The 18,427-nt window shown below is 36.5% G+C and overlaps 1 protein-coding gene across 2 annotated transcripts in view; it reads right to left on the minus strand.

The window, feature by feature from the left end:
• The window catches only part of C10H12orf42 (chromosome 10 C12orf42 homolog), a 178,223-nt gene that overhangs the window by 157,046 nt on the left and 2,750 nt on the right, over positions 1-18,427 (minus strand). The window contains exons 2-3 of one of the 2 annotated variants that reach the window (XM_010357278.2): positions 17,255-17,260; positions 3,480-3,578 (exon numbers count right to left, since the gene is read on the minus strand). In XM_010357278.2, coding sequence (XP_010355580.1) covers positions 3,480-3,539 — 60 coding nt within the window. In that variant the 5' untranslated portion in view covers positions 3,540-3,578; positions 17,255-17,260. The remainder of the gene's footprint in view (positions 1-3,479; positions 3,579-17,254; positions 17,261-18,427) is intronic. The other variant, XM_010357277.2, reaches the window with a different exon arrangement.

Consider the following 18,427-nt stretch of genomic DNA (forward strand, 5'->3'; position numbering starts at 1 on the left):
GTATAAAATACATCAAGATTGATCAAGAATAATTCATCAAAAATCCATGTGGAATCCTTTGGAGTCTTTTATTAAAAGTAAATCTTTTTCTAAAGAACTGTGATAAATTTGTAAATGTAAAATTAGTCATGCTCAAATAAATCTATCAATCAGAAACACAGTTCTAGCTTTTAAATCAAGTCACCACTTTTGATTAATTAAATCTCATCCAAAGTAGATTTTCCTTTATTATTAATGTATTTCATTCATATCAATTCAGAGTAGAGCAATTTTGAAATCAAAATAAATGTTTACCAAAGCCAGGGTTTACAAAAACAACAGTGCTACATGTTAATGGGTTCTGCCTTCATGAACTATGGGGGAAGGAAAGGTAGCTGGATTTTGAAACTTCATAAAATTCTAAACATCAAATACTGGGAATTAGCAGTAAACAGACGAAGGTTTAGAGACCCTCAAGATAAATTTTCCAAAGTTAGGCTTCTCTCCTGGTTAACATAAGTCAAAGGATTCTCTGAAAAATACAGTAAATTTGAACTTTTGTGTGGCCTTTTTATTTGTATGACTGTGTTTTAGCAAGCACGCTGGAATGGCAAATGCTTCCTCATTGGTGAAACCATGTAGACTCAGAAAAAAGCCATCTTCCATTGAGAAGACAATTGTTTTCTATAGAGACAAAAAACAAATGCCCATGACCCAGGTCACCTCATCCCAGCAGGCTTTTGCTGCGGCTTCCTCTGAGCAAACACAACAAAGTCCGGAGCAGTCAATCCTGCTGCCCCACACTGGGCCGCCGCAGTTGTGCTCTGCTATTTACCCTTCCTATTAATCTGTCAATGTTCTAGTCAAACATGCAAAACAATATGGTGGGCACATAGTTTGATTGGTCATTGCTAAGTAACTTGGACCAAAGATGAAGAAATGGAACTTCCAACCAACAAAATGTGAGGCCCAATTTGATTGTTAGAAAATGTTCAACAATACCAGTGCATGACAATTTTCTCAGGGTGGCTGTGATTTAGCACCTCTCTCACCGAAAAAGAGTGGTCCCAATAAATGACATTCAGTTCCAGAATCTAAATTCAGGTCATGTTGCTGTTCCTATCGTTGTGGCATAGAACTGTCTGGGCATTTTGCAAAGGAAGATGTTCATTAGAAGATGTCATCATTCCATAGTGAAGAGACCGTTGAGGAATTTGGTTTGGTACACAGGTTGAGTCCCTGGCTAACAAAATATTTTTTGAGCTTAAAAACAAGAGTATTTGATTCAACACTTCCTGGATGCTGAAAAGTGCAACTCCATATTTCCAAAAAAGAATCTGAATTATCAAACATTTTGAGCAAATTTAATAGCTCATATTCTTATTTCACTTTCCTCCTTTTCTGCTAGGCCAGATGAAGCCTCAGAATCCTTCTCAACACAAAGCTGTAGATAGCCACTTTTATTCTCCTGGAATTAACATGAAAGATGGGGCCTGTTTGTCATTCCAGCCCTAGACCCTCAAGTGAACATATTCAAGTACAAGATGTACAGATGAGCAACAACTGTCCAAGAAACACCTTTTTAGAAATACAGAGCGTGCATTTCCTTGCTGTGTGCTTTCAGAAAGCAGGAAGAATGGAAAGAGTAAGTGGCTAGGATGTCAGAGCATACAGCAAAGTTAAAGAAAATATAGACAATGAAAGTAGGCTGATGTGGGATAAAATCCCCCCCATTCACTAGCTATTTACAAGGTATTTGTCCTGTGGAAAATAACAGCTCTGAGACATGTTTGTTCATATATAAAATGGAGAAAATGAGACCACGTACTACATAAGTCAGGACATCTGACTCCTGTCCCTGATCCATTTCCTCTAATTCGCCACAAACCACAAGCAGTTTCAGGCCATATCCTTGCCATTTTTGGACCCAAGAGGAAAGGAAACTCTCTCTTCCCATAATGAGTCCAAAAACTGAGAGGAAGAACTCTGGCTTGATATGGATTACACGTTAACTATTGGATTCCCACTAAAGGATTCTGACTGGTCCAGACTGGTTTCTATATCCATCTTGATAGCCAAGAGGCCAAAGGATTGTGCTTGGGCTGTTCCCAAAACCATTTGCGGGGAATAGAGAGAAGCAGTTTCCCAAAAGAAGTGTTGGGTAAGGGGGATAGTTTTCTTGGGTGGACAAAAGAGTAAATGTGTACTTTATGACCTCATGGAGTGAGAAGATTAAATAATGAAAAGAACCTACTAATGGCACATAGCAAATAGTCCATAAATGCTAGCAAAGATGATGCTAATTGTCTTCATCACTATTATTATCAATCCCTACTGCAAAAAAATAAAATCAATAGTAGGGTATTTATAGAAAGATACTTAATATGTCACATTGAGTATTACTTACTGACGTCAGTTGTAAATCTGGCTACTCAAATAGCACTCTCAGTGAAATAACAAAGTACAATAGTCATAGATTTCATACTTCAATTTGAATTCAACTCATAATTCACATTATAGAGATTTCACTGTGATCCAGCTTACTGAAAAAAATGTGATGTTAAGGGATGAAATTTAAAAATTGATTCATTCATGCATCATAGCTCCTATGTACCAGACAGAGCTAGACCCTGAGTAACACAGGGGAACAAAGTTGACCAAGTTTCTACCCTAAGGGAGCTTACTTTTCAGAAGGGGAGCCACAGAAGAGTGAATAATATAATCCAATATAATGGTTGAAGAGGGAGGCAGAAGAGGAGGTTGGAATCATGTGATGTGAGGAAGACTAAACCCTCTGTTACTTGTTTTGAAGATGGAGTAAAAGCAACAGGAGTCAAGGAATTCAGACAGCCTTCAGAAGCTGGAAAGGGAAGGAAACAATCTCCTCTAAAGTCTGTAGAAAAGAATGAAACCTTGCCAACACCTAGATTTCAACCCAGTGAGACCTGTATCATACTTCTGAACCTACAGAACTAAGTGGAAGATAATAACTTTGTACTGTTTTAAGCCACTAAGTTTGTGGTAATTTGTTACAGCAGCAACAGAGAACTAATACAGAATCATTCTTACCATTACGAGAGCATTTGTAGCTTTTTATATGTCAGTGAAAAGTTTGTCTTCAGTTAAAAGCCCGGGTTTGTGCAACTTCTTAGGAACAAAATCAGTACCTTTAAAGTGAGCACATGTGCCTCAATCCTAATGGTGTGGGGTTACCTTAGTAAGATAAGAAATAAATAATAGCAAAGACAACACATTTCTAAGTTTTCCTAGCATAAATGTAATGTGTCCCTAATAATGGGGAAAAAAGTAATTTATGAAGGCATTTAAAATTATACTGTAATTTACAATGATGTGAGTATGGATAAATATGGAAACTAAGAGGATTATCTAAAATATAATATCAATGCCACTGAATCAAGAATCAAAATTAGTGGCTGAAATGGAGCAAACCTATTAACCTAAAAAAAAAATAAGAAAATGTAGTATCTCTTATTCATTACCTGCATCCTGTTTGCAAAAGGTCTGATAGTTAGCAAGAATTCTTCTTCCCTTTGTTTCATACATATTACTGTAGACACTAATTTGACAAGTTCAACTCCCTATAAACAAAGAATGGAGAAAGAAGAGCAGGTTTACAATGATGCAATGATAATAATAGAGAAAAAAAATGACGTCTTTAAGAGACAGAATCATCCTATCCATGAACATAGTATTTCTTACCAATGACTTTCAATAACTTTTTTTTTTTTTTTTTTTGGTGGAGACAGGGTCTCAATATGTTGCCCAGGCTAGTCGGGAACTCCTGGACTCAAGCAATACTCCCACCTTGGCCTCAATAAAATTCTATACGTTTCTACATAAAGTTCTTGATCATCTATTGCAAGATATAATCCTAGGCGGTGCTTGCTTTGGTTGGTTGGTTGGCTGGGGGAAGTGTGGGTTGCACTGTAATGATGTCTTTTAAATCATCTTTCTAATAATTTCCAAAGTATAGACATGCAATTTAATTTTATACATTGTTTTAAAACAGCAAGCTAGCTAAGCTTTCATATTAATTCCAAAAAATACATCTGTTGATTATTTGGGGATTTTGGTGTGAACAACTGTATCACCTAGTAATAGTAATGGCTTTGTTCCTTTTTATTCAAATTTTTGAACTTTAAGTTTTTGTCTTATTGCATTAGTTTACGTCTCTAAAACATATAGCTTAGGTCCTCAGGAAGCAAATAAAACTTAGGCCCTCATTTGCACAGACCCCTGTGAGTTCCAAGAGTTATTAGGATTTGCAGGGTATTCTAGGTATAGAAAGGGAAGCCTAGTGAAATTGGGAAGCATTTCCAATAAATTGTTCTAAAAGATCTCAGAATAGAAAGACCAAAATCTCTAAGTCTCCAATACTTTTTGTGCATTTTTTCCTCATATTCATTTTAATACATAATTTCTTATTTGTAGTTCTGAAGCTTGAGTTTTGAGATAGTTCAACCAACGAGAAGATAAGGCAAGGAATATTGGTTACAGAGGTGTTAAAGGGTTGAAAAAGAAAAGAAAAGATTAGGTGTGGAGTTGCAAAAAATAAGAGGAGGTGATATCAACAGGTCAATAAATCCTAACACTCAGGAATCAGAGCCCCAAAATAGTGTAAGTTTCAGTCTTCACAGAAGTTAGATATGCTTGGTTGTTTCTGATGTTAACAGAAATTCATACATTTCCTCATCCAGTATGATATTTGTCATGTTTTAATATTTTTGCAGATGCCTTTATCAAATCAAACAATTTTTCTTCTATTCCTAGTTTGTAAGTGTTTTTGGTTTTAAATTAGAGACAGAGAGCAAATTCTATTAACTATCTCCCCTGCAACTGTTAAGAAGATTGTATATTTCCTTTCAATGATGCTGCAGTGATGCCACATTAATAAAATTTCCAATATTAAATGAACCAGGCATTCATGAGATAAAAAACAACGTGGTCATAATGTATTTTCTTTTTAGCATAGTGCTGGATAGTGCTAAATTTTGTTTGTTAATATTTTATTTTGCTTTTTTTCTTCTTCTTCAATGATCACAAGTGAAATTGCCTTTTTCCACTTTATAATGTCCTTACCTTATTTTAGTGTCACAGTTATGCTAGCTGTAAAATACTTGGAGAATATTCTCTTTTCATAATCACTGATAGAGTTTGTATAGGATTTAAATTACTTGCCCCTTAAATATCTGAATAACTGTATTGGTAAAAATCACCTATTCTGATGCTATCTTTGTGGGGAAAACTTAAACTATTAATTCAATTTATTTAATGATTATATGGTTATTTATATTTTCTATTTCTTTTTGAGTCAGTTTTAGCAAACTGCATTTTTCAAATAAATTATTTTATTTTCTAGATTTCCAGATTCATTGACTTTAAAATGTATATAATACACACATATTTTAATCTATTCAGCATAAAAAATTCTATTCTATTATGTTCCTGTTTTAATTCTCATTATTATTTATAATGCATTTCTCATTTTTCTCTTGACATATATTGCCACAGGCTTGTCAATTTTATTAATTTTTTCAAAGCACAAACTTTTACCTTTGTGGATTCTTTTTATATGTTGATTTTCTAATTCATTAGTTTTTCTTCATGGGGGGTGTTTGTTTTAAATTATTCATTCTCTTTCCTATACGTTTTGGGGGCTTATTCTGCTATTCTTGTGTTTTTAATTCACTATTTAGTCTTCTTTACTAATGTATTTAAATAATTGTATTTTTTTCTAATACTACTTTGCCTGCCTCCAATGTTTTGAAATATAATGCTTTTATTATCTCTCATTTCTAATGCTTTTGAATTTGCATTTTGATTTCTTAACCCATACGTTGTTTAAATGTATGGTATTTCCCAATTATCTTTTTGCTATTAATTTTTAAATTGGTTACATTTATATCCAAAAATAAGATTTGTTGATATCAATTCTCTGAAATTTATTGAGTACAATTTTACAGTCTCCATGTAGCCAATTTTAATAAATATTTCATATGTGCTTAGATTCAATATTTTCAAATTATTGGATGTAATCTATAACTATTCATTACATCAAGCCTATTAATTATGTTCATATCATCTATATCCTTGATTTTTTATCTGCTTCATCTGTTAATTACTGACAAAGATATATTAAAATCTCCCACTAATGTATTGGGTCTTTCTAGTCTTTCTATTTTTTTCCGTAGTTCAGTCAATTTTTGTAATTTTGAGAGTTTATAATTAGCTGCATAAAAGTTTAGAGTTACATCTTCTTAACAAATAATTTTATTATATAACTCTCTTCTTTATGTCTACTAATTTTTTTCCTTAGAAAGTGTTTACTTTGATGTTAATATAGCTACAGCAGTTTTCTTGTTAGTTTTGCTAATACAATAAAACCTATGCCATAGTGTGATAAGTGATATCCAAAAATAAAACATGGGTTTATGTATGTGGCTAAAGGAATATTTTCAGTTACTCTGTTCTGTCATGAAAAGAATCCCAAAAGTAAATAAGGAAAAACTTGTCCTCTATGAAACTGAAGAAATGTATACCATACTATAAAAGTCTTAACTGATCAAGAGTCTGTCACATCCTAATCCTACTCACATCTCAACAGAAGAAAATAAATCGAGCCTGTCCCTATTTAAAAATAAAAGGAAGGACAGAAGTCAAATGCTGAAGACATTCTTTCTAAATTGTTTTAATTGGTATTTTTGTGGGCTACATTTTCCTGGGGGTTTACTACATATTTTTTTCCATACTTGAACTTTCAACATTTGTGTTCCTTGTGGTTTGGGGTGGGTTTTTTTGTTTTTGTTTTTGTTTTCGCTTTCTTGAGACGGAGTCTCTCTCTGTCGCTCAGGCCGGAGTGCAGTGGCGTGATCTCGGCTCACTGCAAGCTCCGGTTCCGGGTTCACGCTATCCTCCTGCCTCAGCCTCCTGAGTAGCTGGGACTATAGGCGCCCGCCATCAAGCCCGGCTAATTTGGGGTGTGTTTTTTAAAATTAACATAAAGCGAGTCGCTTTAAAAAAAAACAAAAAACACCGTCTGACACTCTTAACTAAGAAGTTTAGCCCTTTTCTACTTATTGTGATAATGAATATATTTGAACTTAATTTCTACCATCTTATTTGTGCTTTCTACTTATCTACTTGTCCTGGTTCTTCTGGTTTTTGTTTGGGTTTTTTCTGCCCCTACACTTTTAGAATTGACTAAATTATTTTTTCTTTTTCTTTTTCTACTTTCTCCCCCTCTATGTCTTGGAAGGTATTCGTACAACTTTACCTTTATAATAAAACATGTATACTAACTTACAATCTAAATATTTAATAAATTTAACACTCCTGTAAATAAAACAAAGTTCTTTAACACTGACCACCCACTGCGAAACTCAAAGCCGTTGTTGTCCAATATGTTAGTTCTCTAAATTGCTGGTCTTTTCCCCCACAAGTTAGACATTGTCACTATTATTGTTCTGATTTTTTGCAGTCAACTGTTATTTTGATTTATGCACACACTTATCAATATATTTCATAATCAGTCTTTTTTGCATCTCCGATCTATCTGGGATTACATTTTTCCTTCATAGAGAAAATCCTTTAGAATTACCTTTAGTGAGGGTCTACTGGTAGTAAACTCTCAGGTCTGTTTGGAAATGTCTTTATTTTATCCTTGCACTTGAATACAGTTTTGCTGGGTGTGCAGTTCTAGGCTGACAATTATTTTCTCTCAGTCCACTTAAGGTATTATTCCACCATCTTATAGTTTTAATTATTTCTGTTGTAAAGATAGTGGTCAGTCTGTTGCCAATGTCTATTCTCTACAGTGTTCTGGGTTTTGTTTTACATTTTGCTTTATTTTGTTTTGTTTCTAGTCTTCTTGCTTGTCCTTTCTGTGGCTTAAGATCTTTTGTGTGCATATGAATTTCCACCATCTTATAGTTTTCATTATTTCTGTTGTAAAGATGGTGGTAAGACTGTTGCCAATGTCTATTCTCTACAGTGTTTTGGGTTTTGTTTTGCATTTGCTTTATTTAGTTTTGTTTCTAGTCTTCTTGCTTGTCCCTTCTGTGGCTTAAGATCTTTTGTGTGTATATGAATGTGGATTTTTAGTTTCATTTTGGTGAATCTAGATGTGAATTGTTTTTTATGTATCCTGTCTGTGATTTGCTGGACTTTCTGTATGTTAGGATACGTATCTTTGAATAATTCTGAGATAGGTTTCAGTCATTATCACCTTAAATATTATCTCTTATGTTTCTATTATCTTTATGGAATTCTGATTAAATTTGCTAGACCTTTTTCTCTATTTTCCATGTCTTTTAACTTATTCTTTGTGTTTATTTTTTCTTTTTTTCTCCCATCTTTCTAGCCACTGGACAATCTCTTTAGATTTACATTCCAGTTCATTAAACTCTTTTTCAGGTTTTTCTTATCTACTATTTAACTTGCCTATTGAATTTTTAATTTAAAGTATATTTCTATAAGTTTATTTTTACAGTCTGACTGATTTTACTTTATTGCATCTGGTTCTTGCTCACATTTTTGAACTTATTTTTCCTCTCAATACAATAAATATACTTAATTTCTGATGATATCAAAAATCTATGCAGATCTAAAATTGGTGTCTGTTATTTCTGTTGTCTCTCAATTAGACTACCTCTTTGCTTGTGGGTATTGTGATTTTGGACAGTGAGTTTCTCGTTTTAGTTTGAACCTTATATGTAAAATTCCAAACACCAAGAGTGAACTCTAATGTGAACTACGGATTTTGGGTGATGATGTGTGTAGGTTAATCAATTGTAGCAAACGTACCACTCTGACTGGGTTGTTGATAATGGGGAATGCTGTGCATGTGTGGGGGCATAGAGTGTAAGGGGTATCTGTCTACTCTACTCTCAATTTTGCTCTGAACCTAAAACAGCCCTAATAAGAAATTTAAGAAAATTCTTGAAGGCTTATGTTTAACTCACAGTTTCCCAGAAATGATCCAGCCTCAGGCCATTTTAAATTCTCCAGTTAAAATTTTTTTTTCAGACCCTCAAATACATGGCATGAATAAGGACTCAAGCATTTATGAGAGCTAGCGTGTAGTTATGAAAATTATGGTTACGATTTTTCTTCACTCTACCCACAGTGAAAGTTGAATCAAGCAGCTTTTTGTTGTTGTTGTTGTTGTTGTTGAATTCTTTATGTCAGGTTTATGTTTTTTTACTTTTCTTTTTTTTTTTCGTTTCTTTTTTATTGTACTTTAAGTTCCAGGGTACATGTGCACAACATGAGGTTTGTTAGATAGGTATACATGTGCCATGCTGGTTTGCTGCACCCTTCAACTTGTCATTTACATTAGGTATTTCACCTAATGCTATCCCTCCCCCAGCCCTCACCACGCAACAGGCCCTGGTGTGTGATGTGCCCTGTCCTGTGTCCAAGTGTTCTCATTGTTCAATTCCCACCTATGAGTGAAAACATACGGTGATTGGTGTTTCGTCCTTGTGACAGTTTGCTGAGAATGATGGTTTCCAGCTTCATCCACGTCCCAGCAAAGGACATAAACTCATCCTTTTTTATGGCTGCATAGTATTCCATGGTGTATATGTGCCACATTTTCTTAATCCAGTCTATCATGGATAGACATTTGTGCTGGTTCCAAGTCTTTGCTATTGTGAATAGTGCCACAATAATCATGTGCATGTGTCTTTATAGTATTATGATTTATAATCCTTTGGGTATATACCCAGTAATGGGATCACTGGGTCAAATGGTATTTCTGGTTTTAGATCCTTGAAGAATCACCACACTGTCTTCCACAATGGTTGAACTAATTTACACTCCCATGAACAGCTTAAAAGCTTTCCTATTTCTCCGCATACCCTCCAGCATCTATTGTTTCCTGACTTTCTAATGATCACCATTCTAACTGGTGTGAGATGGTATCTCATTGTGGTTTTGATTTTCATTTCTCTGATGACCAGTGATGATGAGCATTTTTTCATGTGTCTGTTGGCTGCATAAATGTCTTCTTTTGAGAAGTATCTGTTCATATCCTTTGCCCACTTTTCGATGGGGTTGTTTTTTCTTGTAAATTTGTTTAAGTTCTTTGTAGATTCTGGATATTAGCCCTTTGTCAGATGGATAGATTGCAAAAATTTTCTCCCATTCTGTAGGTTACCTGTTCACTCTGATGGTAGTTTCTTTTGCTGTGCAGAAGCTCTTCAGTTTAATTAGATCCAATTTGTTAATTTTGGCTTTTGTTGCCATTGCTTTTTGTGTTTTAGTCATGAAGTCCTTCCCCATGCCTATGTCCCGAATGGTACTGCCTAGGTTTTCTTCTAGGGTTTTTATGGTTTCAGGTCTAACATTTAAGTCTTTAATCCATCTTGAATTAATTTTTGTATAGGCTGTAAGGAAGGAATACAGTTTCAGTTTTCTACATATGGCTAACCAGTTTTCCCAGCACCATTTATTAAATAGGGAATCCTTTCCCCACTTCTTGTTTTTGTCAGGTTTGTCAAAGATCAGATGGTTGTAGATGTGTGGTGTTATTTCTGAGGCCTCTGCTCTGTTCCATTGGTCTATGTACCTGTTTTTGTACTAGTACCATGCTGTTTTGGTTACTGTAGCCTTGTAGTATAGTTTGAAGTCAAGTAACGTGTTGCCTCCAGCTTTGTTCTTTTTGCTTAGGATTGTCTTGGCAATGCAGGCTCTTTTTTAGTTGCATATGAACTTTAAAGTAGTTTTTTCCAATTCTGTGAAGAAAGTCATTGGTAGCTTGATGGGGATGGCACTGAGTCTATAAATTACCTTGGGCACTATGGCCATTTTCACGATATTGATTCTTCCTATCCAGGAGCATGAAAGGTTCTTCCATTTGTTTGTATCCTCTTTTATTTTGCTGAGCAGTGGTTTGTAGTTCTCCTTCAAAAGGTCCTTCACGTCCCTTGTAAGTTGCATTCCTAGGTATTTTATTCTCTATGTAGCAATTTTGAATGGGAGTTCACTCATGATTTGGCTCTCTGTTTCTCTGTTATTGCTATATAGGAATGCTTGTGATTTTTGCACATCAATGTTGTATCCTGAGACTTTGCTGAAGTTGCTTATCAGCTTAAGGAGATTTGGGGCTGAGATGAGGGGGTTTTCTAAATATACAATCACATCATCTGCAAACAGGGACAATTTGACTTCCTCTTTTCCTAATTGAATACCCTTCATTTCTTTCTCTTGCCTGATTGCCCTGGCCAGAACTTCCAACACTATGTTGAATAGGAGTGGTGACAGAGAACATCCTTGTCTCTTGCCAGTTTTCAAAGGGAATGCTTCCAGTTTTTGCCCAATCAGTATGATATTGATTGTGGGTTTGTCATAAATAGCTCTTATTATGTTGAGGTACGTTCCATTAATACCTAGTTTATTGAGAGTTTTTAGCATGAAGGGCCGTTGAATTTTGTCAAAGGCCTTTTCTACATCTATTGAGATAATCATGTGGGCTTTGTCATTGGTTCCATTTATGTGACAGATTACGTTTATTGATCTACGTATGTTGAACCAGCCTTGCATCCCAGGGATGAAGCTGACTTCATCGTGGTGGATAAGCTTTTAGCTGTGTGACTGGATTCAGTTTGCCAGTATTTTACTGAGGATTTTTGCCTCAATGTTCATCAGGGATATTGGTCTAAAATTCTCTTTTTTTGTTGTATCTCTGCCAGGTTTTGGTGTCAGGATGATGCTGGCCTCATAAAATGAGTTATGGAGGAATCCCTCTTTTTCTATTGATTGGAATAGTTTCAGAAGGTATGGTACCAGCTCTTCTTTGTACCTCTGGTAAAATTCGGCTGTGAATCCATCTGGTCCTGGACTTTTTTGGTTGGTAGGCTATTAATTATTGCCTCAGTTTCAGAGCCTGTTATTGGTCTATTCAGAGATTCAACTTCTTCCTGGTTTAGTCTTGGGAGGGTGTGTGTGTCCAGGAATTTATCCATTTCTCCTAGATTTTCTAGTTTACTTGTGTAGAGGTGTTTATAGTATTCTCTGATGTAGTTTGCATTTCTGTGGGATGGGTGGTGATAGCCCCTATATCATTTTTTATTGCATCTATTTGATTCTTCTCTCTTTTCTTATTAGTCTTGCTAGCAGTCTATCAATTTTGTTCATCTTTTCAAAAAACCAGCTCCTGGATTCATTGATTTTTTGAAGGGATTTTTGTGTCTCTATCTCCTTCAGTTCTGCTCTGATCTTAGTTATTTCCTGCCTTCTGCTTGCTTTTGAATTTATTTGCTCTTGCTTCTCTAGTTCTTTTAATTGTGATGTTAGAGTGTTGATTTTAGATCTTTCCTGCTTTCTCTTGTGGGCATTTAGTGCTATAAATTTCCCTCTACACACTGCTTTAAATGTGTCCCAGAGATTCTAGTACATTGTGTCTTTGTTCTCATTGGTTTCCAAGAATATCTTTATTTCTGTCTTCATTTTGTTATTTACCCAGTAGTCATTCAGGAGCAGGTTGCACAGTTTCCACGCAGTTGTGCAGTTTTGAGTGAGTTTCTTAATCCTGAGTTTTAATTTGATTACACTGTGGTCTCAGAGACAATTTCTTATAATTTCTGCTTTTTTACATTTGCTGAGGAGTGCTTTACTTCCAATTATGTGGTCAATTTTAGAATAAGTATGATGTGGTGCTGAGAAAAATGTATATTCTGTTGATGTGCGGTGGAGAGTTCTGTATGTGTCTATTATGTCCGTTTGGTGCAGAACTGAATTTAAGTCCTGGATAGCTTTGTTAAACTTCTGTCTCATTGATCTGTCCAATATTGACAGTGGGGTGTTAAAGCCTCCCATTACTATTGGGTGGGAGTCTAAGTCATTTGTAGGTCTCTAAGGACTTGCTTTATGAATCTGGGTGCTCCTGTATTGGGTGCATATATATTTAGGATAGTTAGCTCTTCTTGTTAAATTGATCCCTTTACCATTATGTAATAGCCTTCTTTGTCTCTTTTGATCTTTGCTGGTTTAAAGTCTGTTTTATCCAAGACTAGGATTGCAACCCCTGCTTTTTTTTGCTTTCCATTTGCTTGGTAGATCTTCCTCCATCCCTTTATTTTGAGCCTATGTGTGTCTCTGCACATGAGATGTGTCTCCTGAATACAGCACACTGATGGGTCTTGACTCTTTATCCAATTTGCCAATCTGTATCTTTTAATTAGGGCATTTAGCCCATTTACATTTAAGGTTAATATTGTTATGTGTGAATTTCATCCTGTCATTATGATGTTAGCTGGTTATTTTGCCCATTAATTGATGCAGTTTCTTCATAGCATCGATGGTCTTTACAATTTGGCATCCTTTTGCAGTGGCTGGTACTGGCTGTTCCTTTCCATGTTTAGTGCTTCCTTCAGGAGCTCTTCTAAAGCAGGCCTGGTGGTGACAAAACCTCTCAGCATTTGCTTGTCTGTAAAGGATTTTATTTCTCCTTCATTTATGAAGCTTAGTTTGGCTGGATATGAAACTCTGGGTTGAAAATTCTTTAAGAACATTGAATATTGGCCCCTACTCCTCTCTTCTGGCTTGTAGGGTTTCTGCTGAGATATCTGCTATTAGTCTGATGGGCTTCCCTTTGTGGGTAACCCACCTTTCTCTCTGACTGCCCTTAACAATTTTTCCTGCATTTTAACCTTGGTGAATCTGACAATTATGTGTCTTGGGGTTGCTCTTCTCAAGGAGTATCTTTGTGATGTTCTCTGTATTTCCTGAATTTGAATGTTGGCCTGCCTTGCTAGGTTGGGGAAGTTCTTCTGCATAATATCCTGAAGAATGTTTTCCAACTTGGTTCCATTATCCCCATCACTTTCAGGTACACCAATCAAATGTAGACTTGGTCTTTTCACATAGTCCCATATTTTTTGGAGGCTTTGTTTGTTTCTTTTTACTCTAAACTTGTCTTCTCACCTTATTTCATTAAGTTGATCTTCAATCTCTGATACCCTTTCTTCTATGTGATCAAATCAGCTATTGAAGCTTGTGCATGTGTCATGAAGTTCTAGTGCCATGGTGTTCAGCTCCATCAGTTCATTTAAGGTCTTCTCTACACTGTTTCTTCTAGTTAGCCATTCATCTAACCTTTTTTCAAGGTTTTTAGCTTCCTCACAATGGGTTTGAACATACTCCTTTAGCTCAGAGAAGTTTGTTATTAAAGACCTTCTGAAGCCTACTTCTGTCAGCTCATCAAAGTCATTCTCCATCCAGCTTTGTTCTGTTGCTGGCAAGGAGCTGCGATGCTTTGGAAGAGAAGAGGTGCTCTGAGTTTCAGAATTCTCAGCTTTTCTGCTCTGGTTTCTCCCCATCTTTGTGGTTTTTATCTACCTTTGGTCTTTGATGTTGGTGACCTACAGATGGGCTTTTGGTGTGGATGTCCTTTTTGTTGATATCGGTGCTATTCCTTTCTGTTAGTTAGTTTTCCTTCTAACAGTCAGGTCCCTTAGGTGAAGGTATGTTGGAGTTTACTGGAGGTCTGCTCCAGACACTGTTTGCCTGGGTATCACCAGCAGAGGCTGCAGAACAGCAAATATTGCTGCCTGATCCTTTCTCTGGAAGCTTTGTCCCAGAGGGGCACCCACCTGTATGAGGTGACTGTCAGCCCCTACTGGCAGCTATCTCCCAGTTAGGCTATATGGGGGTCAGGGACCCATTTGAAGAGGCAGTCTGTCCATTCTCAGAGCTCAAACACCATGCTGGGAGAACCACTGCTCTCCTCACAGCTGCCAGACAGGGATGTTTAAGTCTGCAGAAGTTTTTGCTGCCTTTTATTTAGCTAATGCCCTGCCCACAGAAGTGGGGTCTGTAGAGGCAGTAGGCCTTGCTGAGATATGGTGGACTCCACCCAGTTTGAGCTTCCTGGCTGCTTTGTTACCTATTCAAGCCTCAGCAATAGCAGATGCCCCTCCCCCAGCCACACTGCAGCCTCACAGGTCGACCTCAGACTGCTGCGCTAGCAGTGAGCAGGGCTCCTTGGGCGTGGGACCCACCGAGCCAGGCACAGGAGAAAATCTCCTGGTCTGCCAGTTGCTAAGACTGTGGGAAAAGCGCAGTATTTGCGCAGCCGTGTCCCGTTTTTCCAGGTATAGTTTGTCACGGCTTCCCTTGACTAGGAAAGGGAAATCCCCCGACCCCTTGCACTTCCCAGGTGAGGCGATGCCCCACCCTGCTTCAGCTCGCCCTCCATGGGCTGCACCCACTGTTCAATCAGTCCTAATGAGATAAACCAGGTACCTCAGTTGGAAATGCAGAAATCACCTGTCTTCTGTGTCAATCACACTGGGAGCTGCAGACTTGAGCTGTTCCTATTCAGCCATCTTGGAACGGGAACCCGAACTATGTCAGGTTTATGTATTGTTCATTCTTACACTAGGATCCCAGCTTTATGTTTCAATTAAGCTCCCCATTTTATTTCTAACAGCCTATCTTCTGTATTGCCATTAAAATTTAAATCTTAGTCTCTGACATTTAGAAGAAATCCTTTAAGTTCTGGCATTGTTATTTCTCAGGATTTCTACCTTTACGCCAGCTCATAAATGCACCTTACAATGTTTTAAAAATATTTTATCCAGTTTTTAGTCAATTTAGAGAGCCATATAGGATAACTTGTATGAAATTCTCTTAAAAATACAAAATCCCCCATTTTATTGCTATCTTAATTTTTTTAATTATTGAATTTTGTATTTATTTGGTATTGAATCAGTTTATTCAATATGATTATCCATTGATTTTATTTTCACATATCAGTGAGCAATGTTATTTGCAATTAGTGATCTTTTTCTTCTTTTCAACAACTATACCACTCATTTCTGTTTTACATCTTATTTAATTTTCTAGAATTTTTAGAACAATCAAAAATAATAATGGCATGATAGGTCTCCTTGTCTTATTTGTAATTTTAATCTTAAAGTCTTCCAGTGTTTTTCATTAAGTATGATAATTGCTTTCATATTAAAATAGTTTATTATGTTAAATAAGTATCTGTTTCTAATTTACAAAATATTATAAGGAGCAGTTTCATCATATATTTGGTATTTAATAGGATTCCCATATGATTTTTATTGTTTACCATATTATTATTATATATTCCTAGAATTCCTAAAATTAAACCATTCTGAAATAATACCTACTGGGTGGTAGTATATTTCACACTGATGAATTAAATGTGTGCATGGGATTTTTCGAACATTAGCATCTATATGCATGCATAAAATTGTTGATTTTGTTTTATTGTACTCTTAGTCCAGTCTGGCAATCACATAAATTAGAAAAATTTCACCAGTGTTTATGTATTAAATTTCTATAATGTGGAACTTCTTTTTCCTTAAAACATTGAAAGAACTGACTTGTAAAACTATCTGGGCTTAGAACTTTTTTGGGAGGTAACTATTTGAAAGCATTTTTCATCTTTGTCATTACTATTGTTCCAGTCAGGTCATCCACCTCTCCTTGAGTTAATTTTAATTATTTTTTCCCATCAATATAATAATATTTGTTGAGCTATTTTATAGTTTACCACTGAATTCTACATAGTAGTTTTTATATTTGAATTTCTATATGTGCTATAACAAGAGGAAACTCTGGTGTATCCATCCTATTTTCTTGGAATTGTAGGTATAATCACTTCTGTTGTACTCTCCAGAAAAAATATGGAAACAAACACTCATTGCCTCAAGAGACAATTGGCGAGATTAAAGAAAGCCTTATATCTAATGGCCCAAATTTAGCAGAAGTTAAGTAATAAGGTGCCACCTCTATACTGTATTGTTATCTGGCTTCCTCTTTTGCTTCCCTGTGCTCAGACATGGCAGGCCTTGAGCTCCTGGTTTCTACATGGCAATCAGACTTTGTAAACCTTGGCAAATGTCAGTCACTGTTATTTCTACCCCCAGATCCTCCAATGTAATTTGTGAGTTATCTTCAGTCCATTTGACTGGAGAGAATGGAAAGACTCACCCTGGCTTAAAACTCAAGCCTTATTTCTCACTTTAATCTTTATCATGGAGCCCTTTACTCAGAGAGTCATTTTAGTGGACCTCACTAAATCTGATAAGCTGATTCAAAATAGGCCTTACTCTATAAGCCAGGACTCTGAAGGGAAAAAGGAATTCCTGACTTCCCAAACATAACCCTCAACTTGTTAGAAACTCCTTGTTTTCATTTTTTTTTTTTTTTTTTAAGACAGAGTCTCACTCTGTCGCCCAGGCTGGAGGACAGTGGCACAATCTCAGCTCACTGCAACCTCCGCCTCCCAGGTTCACGTGATTCTCACGCTTCAGCCTCCTGAGTAGCTGGGATTATAGATATGCGCAACTACGCCCGGGTAATTTTTGTATTTTTCAGTGGAGACGGGGTTTTACCCTGTTAGCCAGGCTGGTCTTGAACTCCTGAGCTCAAGTGATCCACCTGCCTCAGCCTCCCCAAGTGCTGGGATTACAGGGGTGAGCTACCACACCCGGCCACCATTCTTAATTTTATGTGTTTGTGGTTCATCTTTTCCTTAAATACATTATCCAGCAATTTGCATGTTGTTGTTTCACAGTCTGAAATAGGAGATTCAGTCTGGGTCAAAAGCAACTGTAAAGACCTCAACTGCCTGACTTCACAGGTCTTCCTCCTAATGTTCCTCTAGTCACATGGCATATCTTCTTTCCATAAACTTGCTCCTTTCTGCTAGCTTCTTTAACCTTTAACAAAATTTCCTCTCCCTCAACTGTGTTTCATAGACTTCTACTTATTCATGGCATCCAGTTGATCATAATCTTTAATGGTTCTTTCTCCAGTTCATGACTTTTCAATTTCTTCCCTGATGCAAACTGCCAGATTATCTCAGTATTTCCAGTTCAGACTCAGGAAGTGGAAAATCTTACAAGCCCAGCTCATCCCTTCATCCCATGCCACATCATAGATCCCAAGAAGCTTAGGAAAGGAAGAGGGCATGGGGCAAGTCAAGTGTCTGTCTCCAGGCCCACCATCTCCTTTTGGCCACCTCAACAGTAGCTCAAAATTAACACATCAAATTATTGATCCACAACCCCATCTTTATTCTCTTCCCCATCTCTGCAATGTGCACCACGATCTGCCAAGTGTGCTACCGTCAGTTCTTCCCTTTCCCTCATCACCCCACGCAAGCAATCTCATCCATCAACTCTCACCAGTTCTTTCTCTAAAGTAGATACTAAATCCATCTTCATTTCCATTAACACCACCTTGATCCAGGATACTGCTGTTTCTTGTCTGAATTACTACAACAGCCTTCTAACAGCTTCTTAAACACTTGTACTTTCTATTCTTTCCATCATTCAATCCATATTCTACACAGCAGAGGTAATGATCATAAAATATAAATTCAGTCACATAGATCCCTCGAAATCCTTCAGTAGCCTCCTATTTCTCTTAGAATAAAATCCAGTCT

The sequence above is a fragment of the Rhinopithecus roxellana genome, chromosome 10 (assembly GCF_007565055.1).
Source record: "Rhinopithecus roxellana isolate Shanxi Qingling chromosome 10, ASM756505v1, whole genome shotgun sequence".
Taxonomy (NCBI): domain Eukaryota; kingdom Metazoa; phylum Chordata; class Mammalia; order Primates; family Cercopithecidae; genus Rhinopithecus; species Rhinopithecus roxellana.